The sequence below is a fragment of the Coloeus monedula genome, assembly GCF_965178545.1.
Source record: "Coloeus monedula genome assembly, chromosome: 11".
Lineage (NCBI taxonomy): Eukaryota > Metazoa > Chordata > Aves > Passeriformes > Corvidae > Coloeus > Coloeus monedula.
Window position 1 is genome coordinate 3,378,326 of NC_138791.1, and position 17,589 is coordinate 3,395,914.

At 38.0% G+C, this 17,589-nt stretch overlaps 2 protein-coding genes across 2 annotated transcripts in view; one reads left to right on the plus strand and one right to left on the minus strand.

Moving 5' to 3' along the window:
* The window catches only part of CENPP (centromere protein P), a gene marked incomplete at both ends in the record, with an annotated part of 109,897 nt that overhangs the window by 48,304 nt on the left and 44,004 nt on the right, over nt 1-17,589 (plus strand). The gene's annotated exons all lie outside the window — the stretch shown is intronic.
* On the minus strand, nt 629-15,995 carry ASPN (asporin). Its single transcript, XM_082288650.1, has 8 exons — nt 15,842-15,995; nt 10,338-10,608; nt 8,878-8,990; nt 6,351-6,564; nt 5,861-5,971; nt 3,482-3,575; nt 2,196-2,334; nt 629-1,636 (listed from the first exon to the last, which is right to left on the minus strand). The coding sequence occupies exons 2-8, from the start codon at nt 10,582-10,584 to the stop codon at nt 1,439-1,441; spliced, it is 1,116 nt and encodes a 371-aa protein (XP_082144776.1). The 5' UTR covers nt 10,585-10,608; nt 15,842-15,995; the 3' UTR covers nt 629-1,438.

Sequence of the window (17,589 nt, forward strand, 5' to 3'; positions counted from 1 at the left end):
AAATACTGTTCTTCAGTAAAAGCCTCCCCTGGTCTGCTCTGCCTCCTCTCTTCATATAGTTTTGTGTCTCAGCAGCAGAGTGGTGCTAACAAAATATTAACTACCAGGAGACCAAGCAGATGAGAAGAACTGAGATATTAGACTTGATGCTTATTGCATAGTGTACTTAGGAAGGCTGAGAGATTGGGAATTGAATTATTTCTTTGTAGTATTTTCTTCTGTGAGTCTGTGCAATTTTCCAAAGGCTTGGATTTTTAATTTTGTGCAAACCAGCAATGTTAAGTGACCTGTAAGCTCTGTAGATCTGGAAAAAGGAGCATGAGAGGAGGTGTCTAGAGAAGAGTCACAAAGATGCTTGGTTATAATCTCAGAACGTTTTGACGTAAGCTACCATGTAATAAAGTATACACATGCAGGTATTCTGTATGTTTATTTAATTTATTTTGAATCCCAATAGCAAATATACACTAAATAGATATCTAAAATATCCATTTTATACAGTACTGTCAGTATTGAGAATTGTGTGTGCTGCCCTGCATAGGAAGGGCAGGGCAGTTCCAGCTGCTTGTTTTTGGCAATTGTAAGGTACTTCCATTAAAGAGGGATCCTTAACCCGTGTGATGTCAACATATAAAAGAGGAAAAGAATAAAGTGAAAAACACGATTACAGGATAAAGGAAAATGTTTGTGCTGACCTAAAGGGAGTTTAATAGTCATTCCTATTAAGCTTGAAGCATATGATAAATCTTGAATCCTACTTTTAATGTTCAGACTGCATCCAATTCTATCAATAGCAAAACATTGAAGGATATTTTCCTCTTAAAGTTGCAAGGAAAAATTACCAGCAACTTTTAAAGGCTTTTTTCTGTTCTTGATATCAAACTTGCCTTTATCTCACTCAAGAGATTGTAAGAATATATTGTAGCTTAGAGACAATGGCCTTGACAGTATTGTAGCTTTTTATTGCATCTTTGCTCATTATCAAAAATGGCACAAGAAGTTGCCTTTCAAGTCTGATAATTTTTGGTTTTGTAACTTTTCTTACAACGCTTTCTGGGAGAGAAAAATGTCCTTACTGTGGAAAAAGTCACTTCCACGTGATTTTTAGAATTTATTTGAAAGAATATATCCAAATTATGTGATTTAAGGAAGAGATTTAACAGCTATAATAGGAAACATCAAATACAGTTTCCAGTTCCACTTTTAAGAGTCCTTCTGTAAGATATAAAGACTTTTGTTTAAATTATTCAAATATAGGTTGAACATTGTCAAATAATAAAATGGATCCTACTTAACATACTGTTTCTAATTAATTACCTCTGAAATAGCAAATACTTTGTAAACGGTTAAATAGCATAAAATCGGCATTTTTCTGCAAATTTCAAGTATTGTAAAACTGATTTGGACAAGTTGCTTTTAGAAACAACCAACTTGGGTCTCACTTGAGGAAATTCCCAAGTTGAACACTGTTCCTGGCTAAAATGCACCGGAAAGTTGAAGGCTGAACCTCCCAGTACTTGACAGGGTTGTTGAAGAGGCTGATGCCACTGTACAGGGCTTTCTTCTTCCTTCGTCCTGTTGGACAGAAATCGTTCACTCCCAGTTTGGCAATGTGGTTGGAATGAAGGAAGACAACCTGCAGCAATAGGAACAGAAAAATACAGGAGTTAGAATGAAAATGGGAAAAATATTCCTTGGCATGTAGGTGACTGAGGTTTGCTACATGGTCAGTTCCATGCAGACCTTGAGAGTAACAAGAGTTTAAAATTTGTGTTAAATCTTTAAAAAAAGTCTTCCTCCTGCCCCAGTCTCTCCCACAAGGAAAAGTCATATGGCATTTTATCATTGTTTTCAGAATAATTGGGTTCTATTCTTAGGGAACTTCGTCCTAAAATGCAATTTTATATTCTCTTGTAGTAAAAATTATAATGATGCGGTATTATATTCTCATTTTCATGAAACATTTTTTGAGTTTAGCATTTTGTTGTCTTCCCCCCCCCAGGAGGTGTTGCTGCAGTTTGAGTTTCTTTATTTCTTTAATAAGCTTTTATGATTTTGGGCTCCTAGTAGGAGAGTCTTGGGAAAATGTATGTGTCAGTTAATTACACCTTTTGGCTGTGACCTAATCAGTGTGACAGTGGGAAAGTCAAACAACTCAGAACTCCCAGAGCTGTCTATAAAGTTCAGTGTATGACCTGCAGATATTTCAGTTCAGGTAATCCAGGAGGAACCTTCTTCAGCTTATTTTTCTCCAGGTGGATTTCACGTATACTTGGGATGTTGGCGAAACTTCCATTTTCCACTTCTTTGATTTTATTATTGCCAAGGCCTAGCCTAGAAATAGTACAAGGAACACTTAATTAAAGACTAATTGAGATTCACAACAGCATTGAAGAGCTTTTTTTTTTTTTTTTTTTTTTTTAAGATTGAAATACACAGGAGTAAACACAGGGAGAGAAAAGAACTGGGGGAAGATGATGAAATCTTACCTTTGATAGGAAAAAGTCACCATTGACCTAACTTATTTTTTACTTTAATTTAATCTCCACTTAAAGAAGATTGGCTCACAGCTGTTATCAGTTATCTGATATAAGCAATTGTTCAGTTTTGCTTGCAGTTTTTATAACTATAGTGGCAAGTATTTAAATTACAAACATCAAGCTGCTTGTGAAATAAATCATATCCTTTTATCAAGTAGTACAGCTGCAAAGTATAGTCACAGGAACAAAAAGTGCTGTTCTAATAAACAGCCAAATAGCAATTCTTGTATAGAAAGGTGGTTTTAATGTATGGCTTATTTTTAAAATATAAAGTTTTTTTACTAAGCAGAACTACCTTCTTTCCTATTTCCAGATTTTTCTTATATTTTTGGCTATAAGGCTTCAGCCTGCTTTCCTCAGGTGATTCAGAGGCTGGAGACACGGGTCATTTGGAATTGCTCTTTGTGCCCATCCTGTCATCCCCTTTTTCTCCATTCTTCCCTGATTTCTTCAGAAATGGAAGTTGGAATCTGAAGACAGTTCAGTAGTTTCTGTTACCAAATCCCAAATTCAGTGCTGCTCAGCCATATTTTCAGAGTTCTTAACTGAGCTCTACAGAGAGAACTTCCTTCTGTCCTACCTCAGTGATACACTCCTCAGAAACACACATTTTTCTTTAAACCCCATAGCATTTGAAAGCCCTTACCAAGTGGTTTCCTTTACCAGCTGCTGTATTTATGAGAATAAATTTAGGAGAATTAGAAGAGCTTAAGAAGGGTATATTTTGTTCTTGTCCTACTTTTCTATTGCAGACTGTTGGCAAAACACAAGACCACTGTGGGGGTTTGGGGTTTAAAGTTTGGTGTTATTTTAGCAATTCTTACTAAAACACCTGTAATTTTTAATTCTCTCTTATCCCATTAACAAGAGAAGTATCAAATAAGAGATCTTGTTGAGCATGACATTTTAACAAATAAAAGGATTCTCCCTGGGAGTTTTACCTTTGAAGGTCTTTGTAACGGTTAAAATCCTCAAGTTCAATTCCTGTGATCTTATTGTCATCTAAGTGAAGCTCCAGAAGACTGGAGGGCAAATCTAAAGAAAAAAAAAAAATGCTCAGTGTGAGGAAAAACAAGCCAGTTTATTTTTTGTTGGAACTTTAATTATGTTCCAAACAGCTTCTTTCCTTCGTGTTTAGAATTGGGTGAAGAATCTTGGGGAGGTTGTCTGCATCAAAGAAATGGGTATTACATGTAAGTATGTTAATGAAGAAAATCACCAACATAATTTGGTTTAAAATAGTAACTTTAAAAGAGGAAAAAAAGATGGGGAAGGATATATGCTAATTATGAGATATGAGTTCCAAAAGTCGGTAATTTTTCTGGCTTCCCTTAAACAACTCTCACAGTTACTTTGTCCAAGATGTAAATGTTATTTACATAATATATCCTGTGTTCTGTGCAATTATCTCAGTCTGTAGTCAAAGCCTGTGGAACCAGGGAGAGTTTTTTGAAGATCTGTAATTTTTTTTCTACATGATGTAGCAGTTGTGCTGTCACAGCTGCTAGGATGTGATTGGGAAGAAAGCTTTTGGACTACTCTAAGCAAAATTATGGTATTTGATCGCTCTTTCCCATTCCAGAATGTTTTCTCTTTTGTTTCCAAAAATTGCAAATCCACACATCCAGTGCACAGATCAGGAGGTGGCGAATCTTTCCACAATATCCTTTTAGTAAGGGCAAGCAAAGATCATCCCAGCCTGAATTAGTTTGCTGATGTTGGGCTCAGTTTTACCAGCAGTTCCTGCTGCTCTCTGGGGCTGGGGAGAGCACTGCTCCCACTGCCTTTGGACCTGAAGGGATGTGGCTGCTTCCCAGCCTGCCTTCATTCCACTTGGGATGGCTGGACTGTGTTTTTGTTCGGGCTTTGTTCCAGGTTGTGTTCCAGCTCACAGTTCCGGGTGCCTGAGTGACAATATCCAGAGGGAAGGCCACCCACCTGTCCATTGCACGTTTTTAATACCTTTGATAAGCTATGTTTTCTGAAACCTTTGTGCCATTATAACATTTGCAGAGAGAAGCATCTACAAACTCAGTTTGCATTTGTGGTGAATGAGTTCACCAGGAAATCGGGTTTGGGTTTGCCTTGTTTGTGTGTCTGACACCACATATTGGACCTCATGCTGTGTCTTTATAGGAGATTTCTCTATAACAAAGACAAAATTAGGATCATTTTGCGTTGGGTTTTTCTGTGCTGAGTGACAGGAGGAGTTATTATGCTGATATTAGAATGTTTTGGTAGGTTTTTGTTAGGGAGCGTTGCTGTAGACAAACAGAGGTTTTCTGATCTCAAAGTTAACTGTTGAGGTGAGTTGGTTTTGATTACTGTTGGGGGGTTTTTAAGTGTTGTCTTCTACAGGGATCCTTCTGTGTGTGTGTATATACATATACATTTTATATATATATACACATGCATACAGGAAGAGTTTAATAAGAAACAAGTTCTTTATCTGAATTATCAGAAATAAGTACAGGGGCCAACATTCGGTTTCCCTGTGAATTAAAGCATAGAACATAGTGTTTTGCTTTATTTCCTCCCTTCTCTTAGCTGGTAGTTTTGAGCAGTTGAAAATCATGAGAATTTGGTTAAATACCGCACTGACCTGCAGAAAATGCAGGTGGAGTGTTGTGCTGAACTCCTTTATGATACATTTTTGTGTGTGGAGGTCAGTGATTTGTCAAATTAGCATTTTAATTCATTCCTACTTCCAAAGTACAAGGTTGGGTTTTTTAATATGAGTGATTTGATTTTGTAGTACATTATGGTAAATTTAATTGAATGTTAAAATTAAGTTTTACTTAGCAAAACTACATGGAACATCATATCTGAAGTACAGTGTGACTTAAAATATTAAAAATTAAAGTTAGAAATCTTGGAGTTATGTTTTGAAATCCATAAAGGAAGTGGGAATTCTGCATCCCTTATGACCCTGATCAAATATTGGGGAGTTTATCCTTTCTCTGTGAGGATTTTTGAGAGGCTGATGTGTGAAAGATGTGAAGTGACATCATATTATAAATTTCTTTGTATTGTTCTTCCTGAGACAAGTCTCTGGATGCTTCTGTGAGAGAAGTGGATGTGCTGACAGGGAGAAGGTGGGAGAGGGAGCCTGTGTGCACTGTGGTTGTGCTGTTTGTGCATGAACTCTTCCTGGATGGGCAATTGGATACTAAGTTCAAAAAGAAAAATAAGGTAGGAGGTGGTTTGGTAGTAATGAAAATACAAAACAATTTCTGAATTTAATAATCATTCAGATGTTAAAGGATTTTATTAAGGACTATCCTGGTAGAAGTGAACTAGAAAAGGGAAATCTTACCTACCTTTAGGAATTGATGTTAATTTCGCCTCTGCAATTCTTATGTGGTAGATATTTACTCCTTCAAAAGCCCCTGGCTCTATGCCATCATTGTTAAGAGGATTTGCACTCATTTCTGCCCGAGGGGGGAAAAAGAAAAGCATTTATGGCATAGGAATTTTGTGTAGGATAGGCTAAGTTCTAAAGAACTGATTTAATTTTATTTATTACTTCTGATATTCTAAGCACTCATGAATGTTTAGCTTTGATTATCCATTCTGAGGGGGTCACAGCTCTCAGTGAATTAAAAGGCTGTGTTTCTTGGCTTGCAGGATAACCCAAAACTTGACCTTTGTAGCAACTTCACATAGAAACTAAATTGTGGAGGGTATTCCCACAGCATGGATATCTCTTTCAGAGGAAACTGCACCTTGGGGAAATGTTTGAATGGAAATGATGTAGAATATGTTCCATTTTTGGTAAAGATATTTTCTGTTCTACTTAATTGGACTTACCTAAAACATGTAGAGACTTCATTCCTTTAAATACATCCTTGGGGATTTTCTTAACCTTATTAGCATGAATTCTGAGCTCTGCCAGAGTTCTGGGCAGGTTTGTGGGAATCTCTGTCAGTTGGTTGTGGGACAGATACAGTCGTCGTAGCCTCTTTGTTGGTTGAAAGGCTTTGGGATGGATCTTGTATATTTTATTGTTGTTCAAAGCCAGTGCCTATGAGAGATAGAGCAATAGAAAGCTTTCTTTATGAATTTGAAGTCATGGATTTGATATATAATTCAGCAATTAAGTATTTAAAATATTTTATTTTTCCACCCTACCAAACTTCAGCCCTTTGTATATGCTTTGGGCATTTCAGTTGATTGTGAAAAACATGAACATGAAAGCTGGAGCATTAACCAGAAGGTAGAGCTGACAAGGTGCCAGTGGATCATGAGAATTGCCAAAACAATATATTTGTATTCAGATATTTTGTGGGATTGTATGGGGGTTATATACTTGGTTGTTATTGTTCCTTAATGCAGACAAATTCTCAAAACTCAGAATCTCATCTTTTATTTCAATATAATGCTGCAAAATAGAAGTGAAGTTTTTAATCTGAGTTTCTTAGATGTTAGTGTCTGTGTATGACACATGGATTTGTTTATTTGCCATAATTTTCCAGCTCTTGTGAATTTTATCTCTCTCTTCTGTACAGTATGAGAGTCTTCTTTGGGGCAGCTTTTTGTTCCTCACTTCTGTGTGTCATCAGAGAACTTGTAATGAGTTACTACAGACAATAAAATACACGTTATCTGAAGTGATTTTGCATGTCAAATCACATCTCTGCATTTCCATACTTAAGCTATTCATTTTTGTTCCTTTTTTATTTCTTGAGTCATCTCCTCTCAGGAATTGGGGGGGGGGGGGGTGGCGGGGTGAATTAGAGCAAATGAGAGTTACTTTTCCCTGAAAAAAATGAGGTTAGCTCAAGGAAATAAACAGGAAATGCTCCTTCCTAATCCAAGTTGCCATCTGTGCCTTTGCTAAGCAGACTCCAGGACTGAGCCAAGTTGTACAAAGTAAACTTCGCTCTCTGTGAAAATGTTGCTCAGCCTTGCCACAAATGACCTGAGGAGAAAAAGCAAAGCAGCTCAGCGTCTTCTGCTATCACATAATTAAGTGGTGACTGGTCTATAATGTGGTGATTGCTGATGGATTCCAGTGACTTTCTCAGTCATTGGAGATAAGTCTCTTAGATCTTTTACACAGACTATAAACCACAGTTTGTGCATTTACCCTTTGTTTGCTGCGAAGACTGTTCTGCAGCCAGACACGAGACAAGGGAATAGGAAATGCTTTGTTGGCAGCTATGAATTTATATGGTTCCTGGTTTTTCTGTCCTGTCTTAAGCTGTAGTAATTAACAAGATCATTCATAAACACTTAGATCTTGCTCAGAAGCCAAAAATGGCAGAAAGGATTTGTTTTATAGAATCACAGAATGATTTGGGGTTGGGAGGGACCTTAAAGAAATCCAGTTCCACCCCCCTGCCATGGGCAGGAACACCTTTCACTATCCCAGGTTGCTCCAAGCCCCATCCAACCTGGCCTTGGACACTTGCAGGGATGGGGCAGCCACAGCTCCTCTGGGCACTCTGTGCCAGGGCCTCCCCATCTCACAGGGAAGAATTTCTTCCAAATGTGTTAGGAATGTTGTTTATGTTAGTTTGTCTCGTGTCTTTCTAATGGAGAATAGAATATAATTAGTTTCTATAAGTTATGGAACAGATTTGGTTTTTTACAGTGAAAATTTAAAAACAGTCAGTATTTGTTAGTGGAACTAGATCTGGATACTGGATCTAGGGTGACATCCAATAGAAATAAATATTCTAAAGCAGATTTAATCTATTTTCCAGTCCTCTGAGACTCTCATTTTCTTTCATTATAAAAAGGGATTATTGTCTACTCTAAACATCTAGATTTATCAGTTTCCAGTGATATTTGTTTCAAAGCCTGTCTCTACATGCATAATTGACCATGGTAACAAATTAGGAGTAAAGCCCCTGACTTTTCCTGTAATTCACTGTCCCTCTGTTTTCTGTTTGGGTCAGTTGAATTTGTAGCCTTGGTTTCAGTGTGTATCTGTTAGCTGTATGTTCTGTTCTTTTGAAAATACCCTCAGAAAATGCCATTCTTCTCCTGTGAGATTAAGTTCTTTCTGCTGTTTTCCAGCTAAGCAGATAAAAAAGGAGCACTTGCATTGCAGCCTTTAAGATGTAGAGAATGTTTCTATGCATGCTAAGAACTGAAAAATCCTGAGAATCTTTTTGGTTAGATGCATATGGTACATTTTCTGGATGTTGTAGAAAGTAGCTCTTACAACTCAAAGGTATTTGCTTCTTACTATGTGGGAGTTCTCAAATATGCAGCTTTAGACTATTTTTATCTATATTCTTGGAGAAGGAAATACCATTTGTACTTTTTAAGTATCTAAATATTTCAGATTACTAAATAAGATTTCAAACTGGGGAAATAGCAAGCTTACATAAAGTGATGTGAGTCCCTGGAGATCATTCTCCTTGACCTCTTTGATTTTGTTGTTTTGAAGGTCAATCATACGAGTATCTGGCGGGATGTTGCGAGGAATTGATGTCAAACCTACAGAAGTATGTGACATAAACAGAAACATTATGGGCTGTATATAAGTCCAAAGAAATTAACTGCCAAACATCAAAACACATTGAGATTGTTGATGAGTATGGTGGGAAAGAAAATATGAACAGCCATGAAGCAAAGGGTAGAAGGGAATTTTTGATAGTGGGAGAAACTAATGATGTAAGAATGTACCCCCAATGTGTGGATAGTTTGGGGAGGAATTGCTTCTGCCCTGACCATGAAAGCAGAATGGGGGCTGCTCTTTGTGAGCTCTCTGCATCTGTGAAATAAACCTCAGAGCATGGGTTGTCCTACAGGGCAACAGTTCGGTCCCTGAAGAAAGAATCCCTCATGGAATCTGGGGCAGTGGTTCCCTGTTGAGAAGCTGTGGTTTAAGGGGTCTCTGCTCAGTGGTCCTTTGTATCTCTGCTCTGCCCTGCCCTGTCCATGGCACTGGGAGAGCTGCTGAGGGAGCCATTCAGTTCATGGTGGGGCTGAGAAACCTGTTTTTTGGTGAATGTGGGCAAAGGAGGGTTTCCCGCTGCCAGCACTTCAGTACCAGTACCATAAATCATTAACATAACTCATTACCAGTACCAGAAATCATTAACATAAATCAGTACCAGTAGCATAAATCCCCCAACCCAGTTTGCTGATCACTTACAAACCCACTGCAGTTCAGGCCATCTGAGATCCCGAATCAGCAGAAAAGACTCAACAGGGACAGTAACTTTCTTTTGAGTGGAAATGCTGATGCATGAAATGCTAGATGCTGCCCAATTTATTAACAGTTATTCTGTAATTAATATATTGTAGTTGTCTAAAGATGAAGTCTATTAATGTGGGGTTTTTCTATGTGTGAACTCACGTAAAGCAGTTTGCAATCTGTAGACCAGATACATTAACCACAGTTTGATTCCTTGATAATGACACCTTTAAAAAAAACCAGCAGTTTATGTACAGACAATGTTTCTAAGACACAAGGAGTCCAGGATGAAGCTTAGGAAGGTGGCAGGGCTGTGATGAGAACAAATGTCATTGTCACCGTGCTAGTGGTGGGAGCACAGTCCTTTGATTGCCTTGAATCATAGGAAGACTTCAGTGAGCGCTAATTCAAATTGGCACAATTAAAAACCAATTCATTTTAAGGGACTGGGATGTACCTGCAGAACTGACAGGAGCACTTTTGCCTTTGGCTAAACTGTTAACAGGGATGCTCACTTTGGTGGAAGTTAAGCTGAGGGAATACTTTGCATCCCATTTATGTGCTTGCATAATAATTCATCCTTTAAAAAACAAATCCTCCAAAGGAGAATCCAATGGAGAACAGACACACAAATTCATTCTTACCTAGGTCAGAGCAGTGGACAACTCTCACATAGCACTGGCATCCAAAGGGGCATGTTGGGAACAGATCAAAAGGAATTAGTGGTAGAATTGGTTCAGCCGTTGGAAATAGAGAATTGTCGTCATCGTCGTCATCATCGTCATCCTCCATATCTTGGAGCATCATATTCTTTAGTGTAAAATATGAAGGACCAGTGAGAGATTTGGCAGAGCACAAAGCCAAGAAGAGGAGGAGTGTGTATTCTTTCATGTCTTCTTAATCAGGATAACCAATCTTGGAAAGTGAACAAATGAACAAAAAAACAAACACCAGAATTAGTGACTAGGGAATAGCAAATGAAGCTGTTGAACTGTTTGCTTCAGTCACTGCTACACTCTCTGGTCCTGAAAAACAGTCTGTTGTGAATATTGAGGTTTAACTAGTATATGAAGGATGAAGAATATAAAAATATTCTTTTAAATATAAATACTGTAAAATTACACTTAATATTAACTTAAATTCATTAGGCATTAATGTTATATCAAAGTATTTCAATCAAGTTTTACAAATAATACCATCATTTGCTTCAAGCTTTGAAGTGCAATTTTGGAGTAAACTTCACCAGAACTTGGAATATGATTTATTTTATTCATTCTCAATGAAAAAATATTTTTAGTGGGGTACATTGGCATGCATGCATTGCTTATAAAATTGGGAAGTATTTGATTAGCAGTGCATAAAATGCACTCAGCAGGATACTTCCTAAACACTCAGTATTCCATGCCCTAAAAACTTTAATTAAACTCTTCCTAGTCTAATCTGAAGTTTTCAGTCCTGACAACAGCTTTTCCCATGTCCCAGTCATTTGTTTATTGTTGCCATTGATAGAGGTTCACCTCTGCATGCAAACACATTTCACAGAATTGCAGAATCCCAGAACACTTTGGGTTGGAAGGGACCTTAAAGATGATCTTATTTCATGCCCTGTCATGGGCAGGGACACCTTCCACTGTCCCAGGCTGCTCCAAGCCCTGTCCAGCCTTGCCTTGGACACTGCCAGGGATCCAGGGGCAGCCACAGCTTCTCTGGGCACCCTGTGCCAGGGCCTCACCACCCTCACAGGGAAGAATTTCTTCTCAATATCCCATCTAAACCTGCTCTCTGTCAGTGTGAAGCCATTCCCCCTTGTCCTGGGTCTCCAGGCTCTTGTAAAAGTCACTCTGCCTTGTCAGCTCCCTTCAGGTACTGGAAGGCCCCACTTCGGTCACCCCAAAGCTTCCCTCTTCCAGGCTGAACAAACCCAATTCTCTCTTGACTTCTGTTTGAGGAGGGCTTTTTTCTCTGAGTTGCATGTTAGGAATCCACATCAATGGAAATCAGTAACTTAAGTTACATCCAGAAGAAAAGCTGAAATCTGCTAGTTTTGTGTGTGATTTTTTCAATAAACATAGGTTGGGGCTTTTTTGTTTGGTGGGGTTTTTTTTCTTGCTCCTATAAAACTATGTGCAGAGGAGAATGGAGATAGTAAGAATTGCCACAGAATGTGGCAAGCTCTGAGAAAATGCTGTAGATTCAGCCCTCAGCTCGACATTGTTTCCCTTGAAAGCTCAGTTCTGAAAGTCATTTGGAACTAAAAATGTGCTCCACAATCCAAGAGGGGCTGCAGGAAATTTTAGTGTTCATGTCTTGTTTATAAAAATGTTTCTATTTAGACTATCATCAGCCTCTTAAGGGAAATATTAAATGGGTGTTAGTTCTTGTTTGATCACCTAATTAAAAGCTTGCTGACCTGTTTGGAGATGAAAAATGTCTTTATGTAGGCATTTTCTCATTGGTCCTCCACTGCAGGAAGAAGAGTGCACTGGTTTGTACAGGGTGTTGACTTGGCTTATTCAAAATTGAGGTTTTGTTTGTACCACTTTTTTCTGTGCAGTCATTTTGATGCTTATTGGAGGGGGCTCATAACAGCATTAAATGCAATATCCTGCTTACATTGCTGCTCCTGTAGCTGTCTGTTTCAGGGAGTTTAAAAAGAAGAAGGCCAACAGTGTTCAGTTTACAAAAAAAAGAATGCAGTGACTTCTTTCCCCCAAATATATGCCTGAAATCAGAATCACAAGGTACATACATGTAGCTGCATTTAATATTTCCCATAATATTCCAGTTGCATGCCCGTTCGGGTAGGGCATGTACTTTTACTGATGTAACAATCTCTTGAAAGAATCTTCACATGTGTTTTTCCCATAGATTTTCCTTTGTGTTCAAAATAATGTTCTCTTGCAATGCTCCTAGAAAGAATTTTGGGGTTGTTCTTGCAATCCCATACAATGTCTGTCCCTGAAAGACTCTTTGAATATAAACAGTGCTGGGAAGAAGGTGTAGAACCTCTGCTTTTTTCTTTGGAGGGAGTTATTGTCATCTCTGGCTGTGCACCTTTGGAATATTTTGCTGTTTCAGTCTTCTATTTTAGCTTCAGAAAAAGGTCAAAATCTTCACTACTTTGGTCATACCATTAATTAGGAGATGAGGAGATGGAAGCCTTTCAGACTTCTAAGTTCTCCTTGTTCTAGGACAAGTGGTTTAATGGCTGGGCTCTCACATTTGGGCTCTCAGGCTCTCTGTTCTTCCCTGGCAGTTTAGGTACTAAGTGACAAAATGCCCTGTGCTTTATCCAGTGATGAGACACCATTTCCATATGTAGGATATCAAGTGTGATGATGTTGTGGGACGTGGATGTTCCAAGTCCCAGCTGGCTTCAATTTGTGAGAGGCACTGGCTGTATAGTTTTACTAGATCTAAAAGATGAACTTGCATGTATGTTCCTGAAATGTTCTTTTGGATCTGGTGCTTGGAAGTTCTCCTATGAAACAACTTGAAAATCTGTTCCCACACTTGCATCTGTAGCAAATGGATTGCATATTTCTTTTCACATAGCCAAAAATTAGGATTTCCAACTATTAAAAGATTGAGGCTGTGATTGAAGTAGTGGCCAATTTGAACTCTGGAAAAACATGTGTTGCTCACAAAGTTCTAGAAAAGTAGTGTTGAAATATGTCACTGATGATATTTATTGGTTCTGTGAGTTAAATCTCTTGAAAACAAGTCCCTTTATGTAAGGAAACCTGAGTTGTGACTTTTTAATTTTAAAGTCCTTGCTTCATCTTCCCATTTTGCCATTAGGAAATCCTTATTGGCTTTGTAGTTAGGAATGATCATCAAGCTTGACTCCAGGTTTGCATTGGCCAAAGAAATGCCAAAGAATGGATCCTAAAGAACTGAGTTTTATGAAGGGGGGGGGAGTGTGTTTTTTTCCTGCCTGAGGTTCTGAGTTTCCCTGTAAATAGATGGTGATATGACTCTATAGAAATGCTCTGACTCTGCAGCTCTTCTCAAAGAACTTAAACAAACCTTCTGCATGCTTAAACTTCAAGAAATAGAGAATTAAAATAAAGCCTAAAATCCAAGATCCCGGTGATCTTTCTGAAAATACCGTCATGAGAATTTTATGAGATAGTGTTTCAAAAGGTGTAGGTACAGCTGTGCTAATGGTCCCCTGCTGCCATTTGAGCTTGACTGTGCTCCCCAGTACTCCCTGCCAGCTCTCTGGTACGAGCTCTTCCTCTCAGCCTGTTCACTGAGCTGGCTGAATTCACTAGACCAGCACAAAACTGCAATGTGAGCAACAAAAAGCCCCATCATATTCTTTTCAAGTGAAGAAACTGAGTCAGTTTGGAGTACCAGAACCAGCACAAAAGAATGGGTGGAACAGCCTGGTTGACAGTGCTGGAACATTAAATAGAAAAAGAAGGAAGGAAGAGTGGTGGGAGAGCCATTCCTGACATATTCAAGCTGTTAGGCAGGCTCAAGTGCTCTGTTAAATAATCCCTGAGCAGCTGGTTATCACTTGGACAAAGCCTGGCTTTGTCCATTCTTCTTTTAACAGACCAGAACATTGAAAATGAGTTTGACAGAGAGCGTGGTGAATTCAAGCTCCATTGTACTTTCTTTATATCAATGCTTCTTATCCTTCAGCACAAAAAGCTTTTGAGTAGCACCTTCTCCCTGGAACATGAGCCACCCCAAGGTGAGGGGACTGAATGTGGAGAGTGCACTTCGCATGGAGAGATGCTCTAAGATGCTTTCCTGAGGTGTGTAACTGTCCTAAAATCACTGCACTGCATGTTTGGGACACACTTATCTTCACTCATGTGGTCATCTACACCCAGACTCATATTGCCAAACAACACATGGAACACAGACACTTTTTATGCTATTAATTATAATTTATAAATAAATACAGGTGATGTCACAGTATGATTTAATATTATTAAAACCCTTTAGATGTTATATGGAAAACTCCCATATTTCTGTGATGTGAAAATTCTAAACATGAGTTATGGGAAGAAAAATCCTTTCAGTGAGGACAGAAGTTGTGTTGTTAGCGTGGGATGCGTGCATACGGAGACCCAACAACAAATAACTCTGAATTGCTTGGCAGTTGCACACTAGTCCTGCAGCAACATTGTTTTTGTTGTCTTATCAGTTATGATACTGAAGGAGTGGAGTTAATACATGAAGTTTTAAGACTTAAAAAGACTCTAAATTATATTTAGAAATCACTTGTGTTACCGGTGTACAGAGACAAATTTCCCATGACATTGTTTCTGAAAAGGAAATGTTTAAATGACCCGGTGGTGGTTTTTGCAGAGGCAAAGAAACATCCCTGTGTTCATTAATAACACAAATCATTGCTCTGTGCACAGATTTTGTCCAAAGAAAGGCAAGACCATAACTGTTTTGAAATCTATATTTAAAAATAGTTCTGGTTCTATTAGTCATTGTCCCATTCCAGAAATAAAAGGAGTTTGTTTAACTCTTTATCAACTCCATTGATTTATTTAAATTGCTGAAGAAAAACAGGAGGAAGGTTTTTGTTAATAATGTTACTGTAGAAATGTCTGTTGTCAGATACAGTGCAATATTGAAGTTGAGCAGTAATAATTAAAAGGATGTTTACAAAATAAATTGTGTTTACAGAGTATTTACTTTTTATGGAGAGCTGCTTGACTCTTGTTACTGAATCTATGAGCATTTTTAGGTTGTAGTTCATCTACAGCTCATTCTTTTGTGGGTTGTTTTTAATTAGTTTGCTGATATGTACTTAAACCCCACCAACTTGAATACCAAATTACAGAAAGCTAACACTGAGTTGTTACTGTAAGAACTGCTGTTACTGTAGAATAGATTTTCATAGATGGTTATAACTGAGAAAAAGTGTTGTGGTCAGTTGTAACATCTTTCTGACAAGTCTTTGATAGTTAAATAATTCACTATACTTCTATTTGTTTTTCAGCTCACATGTAGTAAACACAGGTATTTCAGCTGCAAGTAAATTTTCAAATGTTCCATTTTTAAAAGTGGCATTTCTGATTCTAAATTATCTGATATTATTAATCTGCCCATAGTGCCTGACATCCTTAACTCTTTGCTGCTATTGACATAGAATAGTTATTCAAACTGGACATACCTTGCAGGTTTGGAAGCTCTTCCAGAAGCACTGGGATAATCCACCTAAGGTCCTTATGTCCAGTTATTTCATATTACCAAAAAAAAAAAAAAATAGGGAAAAAGGAAGTTAGACTGAGTTCTGTGAAATGAAAAGTATATCTAGAGAAAAAGTCCTCTTCCAAGCTTCTTGATCCTTCTGGCACCGTGGGTGATACCAGAGTAAAGTGCTGCTTCAGATTAGCCCATCTTAGTACTGAAGAATGATATTAAGGCGACTTGTTACCACTCATATGTTTTTCATCACTGCCTGTATGAGAGCCAAAACTTCTGGCTTAACTCTAGACGTCTAGTGGAAGACTTTATAAAACCTGTAGTTTAATAATAGTTGACATCAGGCCATTGGAAGTACAGTGAGGTCCATTTCAGGTCATTCCTGCTGTGGAATCCCACTTATTTATGATTTCACTAGCCATTATTCTTTTAAAAGTGTGACTTGAATAAAACTATAAAACTTCAGCCAGTGGCAGAGTAAACCAGTAGCCTGCAGTGACCTGCCTGCTGCCAAACCTTTCTGAAGTTAGAAAATTAGGACTTTATTGTGTGGCTGTGTATAAATTTTAGCTCTGCTTTCAGGAGGCAGCAATCTGGCTGGGGACGATGGTTCAAGAATGTAAACTGTTGATCAGATTTTTAATCAATATAGCTAATTTCTGTCTGTTGTGTATGGGAAATAAAGCATGCCTATTCATGAAGACAGAGACAATATTTGCAGTGTTCTGTGATTGAAATTGTGAGTTTAAAACCAAGTCTTTGAGAATGTGCCCCGTTACAAAGTTTGTACTGATGAGCACATCACAATATTTAGAAACTGGGTTATTCTTTGTTTACCTTTCGCAGGCCTCAGTTTATGTAAACTTCAAAAATGTTTAATTAATGGAGTTTACCTAAAGCAAGTTTCATAGTCAGGGAAGCACTTTGTGTCTTTAAATTTACAATACATTATTTCCAGCTCTGTGCACATCTGACTTCATCTGTTTTTTTAATTAGCTCCTTTCTATGTTAAAAGTCTGGTCCTGCTTTGGAAAAAAAGCCTGGAAATTTTACTTGGGATTTTTTTATTATCCATGTAATGTGCTGTTTGCAAAATGCTTGTACAAGTTGCATAATAGTTATTTTGTCTACTGTTACTTTCTTAAGGAAGAAAAAGAGTCTATGCCAAAAATTAAAACTTTAGTGCTGTGATACCAACCTAGACAAGCCTCGTGTTACCTGCAGCATTGCTTTTGATGTGTTCCAGTAGCACAGATGAATGATGATAAAGAGTCTTCCTATCACTTTTCCCAAGGAATAAAATTACAGTTTCAAAAGTAATCACATTCCCACAGAAAGATCTGAAGGGTGATCTTAAACTTTTTTGAAATCTCAAATTGCATATATCTGCATTCTCTTGCCTGCTTGTAGAAACCAAAGCTTCCTAAGCAAACACTCCCCTGTGCTTTGAGTAGCTTGGTTTGGATGGGTTTACTTGAGGAAATTAGTATTAAATTGCTGTTTTAAAAAACCCTCCAACACTTTCTTGGCTGTTTAATAGAAGAGAGCAGGGCCTGAGGGTTGTGATATAAATGTACTGGTTTCTTTTTTCGCTTCGTTCAGTAGCAAAGTGTTGAATCAGCAGTTTCAGCTCACCCTCGTTTTGCAGCAAACGGTTCTTGAGGTTTAGCAACATCTCAATTTTGGATGAATACTCAGGGCTTTTTATTATTTTCT

Coding starts and splice junctions, on each gene's coding strand:
- ASPN (XM_082288650.1), bottom strand. CDS start 10,584: ATGAAAGAATACACACTCCTCCTCTTCTTGGCTTTGTGCTCTGCCAAA. Junction 6,565..8,877: donor AGGGACTCACATCACTTTAT/GTAAGCTTGCTA, acceptor TATCTCTCATAG/GCACTGGCTTTGAACAACAA. Junction 3,576..5,860: donor ATTAACATCAATTCCTAAAG/GTAGGTAAGATT, acceptor TTTTTTCTTTAG/ATTTGCCCTCCAGTCTTCTG.